Source organism: Anabas testudineus, chromosome 9 (genome assembly GCF_900324465.2).
Source record: "Anabas testudineus chromosome 9, fAnaTes1.2, whole genome shotgun sequence".
Taxonomy (NCBI): Eukaryota; Metazoa; Chordata; class Actinopteri; order Anabantiformes; family Anabantidae; genus Anabas; species Anabas testudineus.
Window position 1 is genome coordinate 20,086,275 of NC_046618.1, and position 9,608 is coordinate 20,095,882.

The following is a 9,608-nucleotide window of genomic DNA, read 5'->3' on the forward strand; positions in this document are numbered from 1 at the left end:
TTGGTGATGTATAGCACCATGAAATAAGTGGCTATGAATTAAATAAAACTATATTGTCTTACTTTAGTTCAACAAAGCTCTAGAAACAATTAATCGCCCTGCTTAAAATGAAAAGAGCAATTGCACATATCACACATATTTTGAAGGGTTAAACCGGTTTTTGGAATTAACATTATCAAAATCTTATTACACTAACTGTTGCTAAGATCTGGGTGAACAAGGGAATTAGGAATCAGACGGGAATGTTATTGATTTCTGAGAGAAATAGAGATTCTTTTAAGATGAAACAATAAACATGCGGCGGTGTGTAGATAAGACAAAGGTAAGTAAAGGTAGTATCTGCTTTGGAATGTAGTCCGTTATCTTGTCTACTGGGTCCATATAGAAACCCAGAAGACAATTCATGACATTGACGTGTTTCCTAGCAGTTCACAGGTATTTGCCTCTAATTACTTACCATGAATACATTCCATTCAGCTGTGACTTTTTTTTTTTTTTACCTCTGTCGGTGACCAGAAGGAATTGCAACTGGATGGCAAGACTTATGTTGTCATTTTGGAGCTGTGCGGGCCTCTGGCTCAGATAATAATGCCCATATTTGTCCCACCTTCTCATACAACCAACTGCTGTAAGAGCGCCCACCAGGTTTGGAGGGGGTTGTTGAAATTGCACCCCTACTGGCAGCTGGTGTAATGCTTACTTTTGCCCTGAATGGCTAAAAAATCTCAACAAGAATCGTGCAAACAACACGATTTGGTTGTGATTAGGCATAAAGGCGTGTGGTTTAGGCACTATATAAACATAGTTAAGTTACAAAAATTGTTCCTTTTTAGCCTTAAAAATGACTAAAAATGCTTCCTTAGCTCACGTTTTTCATGCTACCACTAACTAAAATATCAATAGAAAACTTATCGTGGACTCGAACTCCAGTCACCTGTGTGAAGGATCCTGTGCTTTGTTGTCACATCCCATCCAGCCCAACCACCCTCTGTTATCAATGACCAGCAATGTCGTATTTCACAAGAAGGTTGTCAAATCTTGGTAAAAGGTGAATGAACGAGACCCGAGAAACAGCTCATGAGAATATAAACAACAATCGTCCATGAAAGGAGTCGATGTCAAGCTTTTGTTGCAGCATCAGTGCAGTTGACACACTGATATGAGATAAAAGACACTTTAACTGGAAATTGCATCGTGGCAAGTCAAGTGGGGGGCCCGATAAGTTGCGTAACCTTCACACGGCTCTGTTTGACATGCAGGCTTTCCTCCTTTCGTACGGACTTTCTCTCCCCATACGTCCCCACACAATCACACAACACTACACCCACACAGACATGATCCGTCCCAGCCCTCCCCCCCCCCCATTGCACTCAGACAAACACAAGGATATAGAAATTTCACATTCCCTTTCAAGATGTGGAAGATGCCATGCCTCATTGTCAGTTTATAGGATGACGTTTGATCCTACCTAATGCTGATATGCAAATAAGGTATTGTTATTTTTATTTTCTTTTTTTTCCGCGTGCCATCTTTTTTCTTTTACAGCTTGATGTGTTCTAAACAATTATCTTGCCACTTCAGACGCTGCATCGCGTGGCCCATTTTAGAAAATAGGCCAGAGTTTTTGGCAAGGCACTGCGAAAAATATAACAAAGTTAACTAATTGAAAAAAAAAATGCCCTCATTGTGTAGTGGTTTAAAACTCCTGAAGAGAAAGCTTTCAGTTCCACTATAATAGTTTTATACATTCATTTGGGCTTTATTGGCTTTGCTTGGCAGTAGACGGGGAGCAATGACACCCTTGAGCAACAGCTTTCCCACAGAGGCATTTGATCATATGCTGACTGGGTGAAAAAGAGTGTAAATTAAAGTCCCTCCTCACTCTGACACTTTAAACACAAGACACGACAGGCCATATTTTCTCAGCCAAATCAGGAGCCTGAGAAATGGATCCCAATTATAATTGCAGCAGTAAAAAAAAAAAAAAAAAAATAGGCATAGGTGTGTGTCAGGAGCCTGGTGCTAAATCACACCAGAAGTTAGATGATGAACACCTGCCTGTAGGGTCTGTGGGACCCACAGCCATTCTGTGCCAATGAAGGGGTGCGCACTTGAATTTGCATCACCCTGTGACATATCAAAGAGAATACACAAGTAGATGTGCCTCTTTGATTTTCCTAGTTGTGAAATGCAAAGTTACTCTGTAGGCCCCCAATAATCTGCAGCTTTCGTACCATAATCCTCCAGTTTTAGCCCAGTAATGAACAACGTGAGGACGAGGGAGTGTGTGCAGCGTGTTGCGTAAGCACATTGTGTGTGTGTGTGTTAGTGTGTGACAGAGAGAGAGAGAGAGAGAGACAGTGAGAGAGAAGAAGAAGAAGAAGAGAAGGAGAGAGGTAGAGTGTGTGTGTGTGTGTGTGTGTAGGGGTGGGGCAGGGTGGTTTTCCACAAGCTCTTCATGGAACAAATTGGATGACACACACACACACACACACACACACACACACACACAGCCCACTGATATGAAATTCCTAGCCCTTTTGTTCCAGGCGGGATTGAAAAATCATCCCTGTCCTCATTAGAAAAGCTCCAAGATCTGTGAAAACTACGAAGCTCAATTTCCTGTCACTTAATCTGCACCTCGAGTGGGACGACGCCACAAAACACACACACACACACACACCAATGACAAAGCCAAGGAGCTGGAGAGAGTTAGGCGGCGCTAGGAAGCCGCCAAGCGGACCATCTGCGGGCTCCGCTCGCAGCGTCCAGATTGGGCTGGAGCGGACGCCCGGGTTAAGTCGCGATATCACGCAGAGCATATTGACCACAGCAAACGATAGACGACCCCTCGCCCGCTCACGTGCGCTTGCCCTCCAAACAGGCACACAAAGAAACACAGGGGCACGCGCAGCATCCCTCCTGGATGATGGCTTAATTAAGAGCCGCGGAGTCAAGGTCGTTTACAGGCGCAACATCCACGACTGATGTTGTCTCTGCGCGACAGCCCCTCTCCAAAGATAGGAGTCGTGTGTAAATGTGCCGATTGGAGGTGTTTCTGTGCCAATTGTCAGTCAGGTATCAGTTGAACTAAAGTCCGGAGGAGCCAGCAGAGTGAACTCCAATAAGGACATCTGATTTATCTTGGGTTTTGTTTTTTTTGTCTGCTCCGCACAAAGCAGAGAGTGGTGCCCGATGTGGATTTGATCAGTGCGCAGTAACCCAGCAGGAACCTAGTGTCTGCGAAATGGGAAAACTTTACAAAGATGCTCTGTTGTCCAACGTGTACTCACCATCCATAATAACGCTCTTCATGATTTAGATGGGGGTGAAATCCAGAAGCTGTATAAATCCAAGTCGAATGAATCCCAGCGCGTGCGGAAATAGGATATCCGCTGTTTGTTGCAATTTGCAGATCCAGTGCACGGTGGGAGACGGACAGCCTAAAGCAACCCCTGCACCCCTCAAACTTTAGCCGTAGGTCTTCCCGACAGGGGAGCCACGTCTCCGACTGCACCTGAGCTCAGTCATTTGGACGAGGGATTAAAAAAAACAGTCAACAATAAACATCCAAATTGGGATCAGCAGGCTCGACACACCAGTCGACACCCTCCCCAAAAAAATATAGGACGCGCAAAGAGCTCCGGAGAAGAGCTCGAAGTGTTAACGCACAAGTGCAGAATCAAGCGCACAGGCGAAAAAGCAGCACTGAATCCATTTTCTTTTGGAAATCGCAACACATATCCAGTCCGAGCAACTGCCCCCTCGCTGTGTATTTCCGAAGTAGACGGGGAGAAAAGTGTCGAGGCGGATGCGCACGGATCTTCGGCCGCACTGGTGCGCGTTTACCACAGGGGGGAGGTGGAAAAGGAGGGCGGGGCAGCGAGAGGTGCGTTTGGTGGAAAGAGACAGAAAGAGGGAGAGAGATTCCACAGATTAGACTTTTATGGGTCTGTATCACGCTGCAGATACATCCCTCCCGAATCTCCAAGTCGAATTTTTCGTTTCAGTCACAACGTTCAGGTGCGTCTTATGTCGTTTTGTGTCTCACCTGAGTGTAAAAGAGTAGCACTCTGTAAATGACATGTATCATCACCATCAGAATTAATACTAGTGACAAATAGACTTTATTTATTCATTTGTTTATTGTATTCTATCAGCTATGTTATTCAAAGAAGATCTCAGACACGATCAAGTGAAAAATAAACAACTAGGTTAATTTGACATGATCGACTTTCAAGATTAAAAAAAAAAGGAAACTGACACTTTCCAACTTATTCAGGCAGACATTTCTTGCAGCACAGGGCTGCGCTCTAATAAATGTTTTATGTGCAGAGGGTGGTGGGTGGGTGGGTGGGTGGGTAGGTAGAAGGTGACGTGAGGCGAATCTATTTGGATCAGACATGGCCAGGCACGCACATGCATACGAAAACACCCCCAAACACAAGGCGAGGAGCCAGGCCTGCTGCTGGGACCCGCGCTTCCTCCCGGGAACTGGAAAATCTGCCTGCACTGATGTAGTAGGCGGAGTTGTTAACAGACAGAGAGGGGGGGGGGAATAAAACAAACTGGATTTGAGTTGTGTTTGGTTAACTGGGCAGACAGGATGACGGTGTAGGTCCTCAGACCTACCTGAGACCCGGGACTGTTTCCACAAATGTCCCCTGTGTAGTCTGACTTTGAACCACCAGTGTATGTGCTGCACTAATTTACTTCAAACATACTGAAACTGTGCTTATCTTCTTTACACACACGTATATTGTTGTTGTTTATTTTATCTCCATGCAAACATCGTACGTCCTTGCAGAGAATCCAGCACCGTACACACTTTTCACGCCATCTGATGTGATAATTGTTGTTTTATAAATGTGATTAGACTGTTGAGCAACAAAGACACCCTGGAAATGCTGACTGCACCGAAGAGCAATTCTCCATCTCTGTGGTCTGCAGCTATGCTGGGCGGACTGAAGCCCCGGAGGACTCTCTTCACAGCAGCAGTGGTGTTATCTTTAGGTACCACACGCCCCCTACCGACCAACCTAATCATAGATTTTCAGCACTATGGACAAGGACAGAAAAGCCTCATCTCTGGAAGATGATTCCCTTCTTGCTGCAGACAAGGAATCATTCTGTAAATGTGTTTGTAATCTCTGCCTGATAAATAGTTGTATTCATAATGGAGATTATTTATTATATTTCCTATAAGGGCATCTGCAACATTTCCATTTGCTGACATGTACATTCATAATGAATTATGGGAAAGTTTCCAAATTGCACACTCACTATTCATTTGCAATAGCAGCTTAGCTGTTGAACGGTGACACATACAGACTACTGGGTACTAGCTTGAGTGAATTATGAGGTACACTCATGCATTAATTCCACTAGTACGTATGTAAGAGACAGAAAAAAAAAGGCACCACATTACCATAAGGAGCAGGTGAATGGAAACCGCATTCGCCGCCAAGTGGGTGGTGTAGTCAGCTGAAATGGAGATAGGCTGTGTGCACCAGGCTAATCCTGAGCTTACAACTACCACCGATATTGAATCACACCACCAGAATATGTCAGTGAGCCATTCTGCTGGTATTTGCTCACAGTGGAGACCGGCAGGGCCAGATGGCCAGTAGAGACACAGTCCAAAGCCGCGACAGCAACCCGCTGAGAACGAGGTCACCCCGTGAGGATAGGAAATGCTGTCACCGTTCGCAGCTTTCTCTGTGTCTCTTGCTTTATCTGAATGCATCCTGCATATAATCCAATACTGGATTACACAAGGGAACACACACTATAAAAAATAATGTATTGCGCCTGTGCATTTCTGTGTGCAAACTGCAAACTAGACTTAAATTACATATTACTTAGGTACACTTTATACTTACTGCAAACGTCTGTATGTGTAGAAGTATAAGAAAATATATTCTGGAATAAGACAGTGCTGAAGACATGTTTATATACTTGCTGTGAAATAACCTTTTTGTATACGGTAAGTAACTCTTAGGTTAGAAACAGAAACATCAATAAACAGACTAGAATATGTAAAATGATCTTAATTAAGTCACAGTGTTGAAATTATGACAAAAATAGCCACAAGGCTAGAATAAACCTTCCGAGCCACAAAAGCTTTTACTTGGCTCGCCAGTTAAGCTGTGTCTTTGTGTCACCAAGTGAAGGGTGTACTTTAACTGATTACTATACCTCCCCCAGTTCATTATACAACATGCCCACTTACTGCTGAGTTCCCTTCTCATTCCAGTATAGTATATCATAATGATATGTGCCAGCAAGTGAAAAGGACACAGGTAAATTGTCATAGGAGCTTTAAGACTGGAGGCGCTGCACAACGAGCGACTGTAAATTAACTAAGGGCAGATCACTGTCATGCGAGTGGGAAAAAAAAGGAGATCAGGGATCTTTAATTCATGACAGTAATGAAATGAATCAAGCTGCTAAGTCTCAAAAGGCTGCGGATCTTGAGGCTGTGGTTCTACTATTATTTTCATTACAAGCCTGGTGGATCAAAAGGAAAATGGTGGCATAAATGACTTCCTTTGAAAATGGGAAACTTAGTCGCGTCCCACTGCCACAGAAGCTAAAGCAGGACCAATGTTAATTACAGCATATGAATGATAGCTACATCCTAATACTTTACTTAGTTTAGATTACAGAAGAAATAGGAGAATGCACTTTAATGTTGGGGGCTCATGTTAAACTGTATTAAATTGAGGTTCCCTAGAGCCACCCCGTTTCTAAATGATCTCGTCTAAAGTTTCCAAAATATAAAATGTTGTTTCATTACACGTTCACTGGAGCATTTGGCCAGTCTAGACTACAACTGAGACGGAACGGGACATTTGTTAGCAGTTCTTCCTCTACATCTTTTATACCCAAGCACGCAGCATGGGGTAACTTTGATAAAAATGGTGGAATTTAATGAAAGGGGGAAAAATGGAAACAGAAATTAAATCTGTGTTAAGAAAAGAAGAGAGAAATGCAAATCATCCTTAGGGAAAGAATTCCTGCTGGCTGTGATTTTGACATATATTAGGTATATAACCAGTTCATGGCTGTAATATTATTTTTTTACAAGAGTAGAATGAGCGTCTGAATACTCATACTGACTACTGAGTGTCACGCGCACAAAATACATGCGAAATAAAGTACATCTTCCTATACTAAGGTATATATAATATTAGGCTGAAAACCCTTAAATCTTTCAAATCAAGCACATTTGAGTTTTCATTGCATTTTAGAAAAGAAGTACAGACGTGTGGAAATAGGGTTTGTAACTGGAATACGTTTAAAAAAATAACAACTGACAAATTAGCTATTGTGTTTTACTATGGTCACACAATGTAGAAATGATTATACAGAATCACATGTATGGGATATGTGTGTAAATATGTAATTATCCTTCCTATTACTTTTATACTTTTTGAATATGTAAGTAGTTTTACATTGACAACTACGGTCAAGGTCAAAACCAATAACTGGGACTTTAATGAAAAACAATAAAATTCACTGTAATAAAATTCGAAAACCATATATGCTGTACTATATTTCTAGTGTAGGTTGTGTGTGTGTATATACTTACTATTGCAATAGCTACCCATGCATGCACATCAAGTGTAGTTAGAGTAGCTCCAGGCATTTATAAATATGTATATAAGCATAACACAGAAGACAGTTATAACAAATATGGGATTCGTTGTAATCAGATTAATCATTACTACCCATTTATATCATTGTTTATAGTGTAAAACCTTGTGAATCTACTGTTTTTAATTTTCCAAACTGTCACACTGAAATCTTTTGATTGAAATTACCCGTGAGGAGCTGAATCCAATCACAGCTCAATAAGCATTTTGTATTTTCTTTCTTTTTTATTTATTTCTTTTTTTTGGATCTCTCCTCCTTTCTTTTCCAAACTAGCAGGACAAAGACTTGACTCTGCTCTCCCAGCTTTTGCTCATTAGGCCTGGGAGTCAGATATTAATTCTGGCCTGGCTGAAAACCCTGTTGCCATTAAGATCGGGTGACAGCTCATTTTCCTTGGTGGCCTGCGGAAGACAATAGCAGTGATGGAATTGTTTTTTCCAGTCTGTAACCTCATTAACTCATCGGAATAAAGACAATGTAGAGTTGTTTGCATTAAGCTGTAATTATTCTGATTCACTCACTTTCTCCATCTCTCACTCACTCTCTCTCATCTCTCTCCATTTGCCATTTTAATTAGTTTCTCCTCTGCTCAAACACTGACAATGCGGACTTGCTTTTGACTCATGAATTAAGCGCCCACCCACTTATCACTTTCTATATGGATTTGATTGTTGTGTGTGCGAGTAAGAGAGAAAGGCGGAGGAAACAGAGGATAGGTGCTGACAGAGGGCCCCATGCAAACACGCCATACGTCTTCAATGGTCATACATTACCTGACTTGACAAGGCTACATTCCTTGAGACTGTCAGTGGGTCGGAAAGGACAAGTACGTGGAAATTTATTCTCCTGCAACTTCACATGCTCGGTGGCCTGACCTTGATTTTCTCTCCTTTTGTTTTCAAGTGAGAGCTGGAGAAGGAAGGAGAGAGACAGAGAGAAAGAGTGATGCTCGAATGAGCACAGGCTTTGTGCATCTGTCTCGTGGATCTGATATGGTCTTGTCTGTTTGGTGATAGGGGCACAGATTGCAGATGTGCTTCCTGCTGTCGTTGTAGCCAGATATCATTTTCGCGTTAAAATAAGTGAACGTGTTTAGAAATCATGCACGGCAAACTTCCCAGCTTAACTTCGAATACATTCATCGACACGTCCACATCATTTTTAATAACATTTTTCCCTTCTTGATCACTGCTGGCGCACATCTGCCGTCACTGGTTGTCTTTTATTGGATAAGTCACTACTTAATGACAAATATTTGTGTTCCTGACGTGAATATTTGAAAACTTGTGAAAACCTTGTGTTGTTTTTTGCACATTTTTAGTAGCATTACGTTTTCTCATCTCATGGAAAAGTGTTGGAACCAACTCTGAACATGATAAGCAGATTTCAAAACAATGACTGATAAGATATGATATATTATTATATATGTAATCAGTGGTGTCTCCCAAAACTATAGAAGTGAAGTGAAACGTTGATGTGTAATGTTGTGCTTCTGTCTTGGTGCTGACATCTACGCTCTTAACTGACAGGCATCCAATAATCATCCTTAGCCCCTGTTTTGTAGAAGGGCAATAATTAAACAATTTGTAAAGTTAATATCCACAGATCCTAAATATGTGCCTCTGTCTGCAACTCTCTCAGCACTTTGCCACTTGTTCCTTTAAATTCACCATTATTTATTCATAAAGGATAAAGATTTATTGACTTCTACTTAGTAGTGTGTGGTCATTGCATTTTAAAAAACAGGCAACTCAAAGCGCCTTCAACACTCTTATGGAGTCTGCTTTGTGTTACCGCCCCAGAACAATTTGTCCTGACTTGCTCTGAACAATGTAACAACTCAGAAAAATTGACTTTTTTTTTTAAACAAGCCATATTGGACTCCCTCGGATTTCAGGTCGATGCAGGTCAGATTAAAAATCTGTCTAAGCTAAAGTGAGCTGAGCAGA

The 9,608-nt window shown here is 41.9% G+C and overlaps 1 protein-coding gene across 1 annotated transcript in view; it reads right to left on the reverse strand.

Annotated features, from left to right (window-relative positions):
* The window catches only part of rtn4r (reticulon 4 receptor), a 39,958-nt gene extending 36,136 nt beyond the window's left edge, over positions 1-3,822 (reverse strand). The window contains exon 1 of the mRNA XM_026342361.1: positions 3,294-3,822. Within this exon, the coding sequence (XP_026198146.1) occupies positions 3,294-3,315 (22 nt within the window). The 5' untranslated portion in view covers positions 3,316-3,822. The remainder of the gene's footprint in view (positions 1-3,293) is intronic.
* Positions 3,823-9,608: the final 5,786 nt, after the last annotated feature.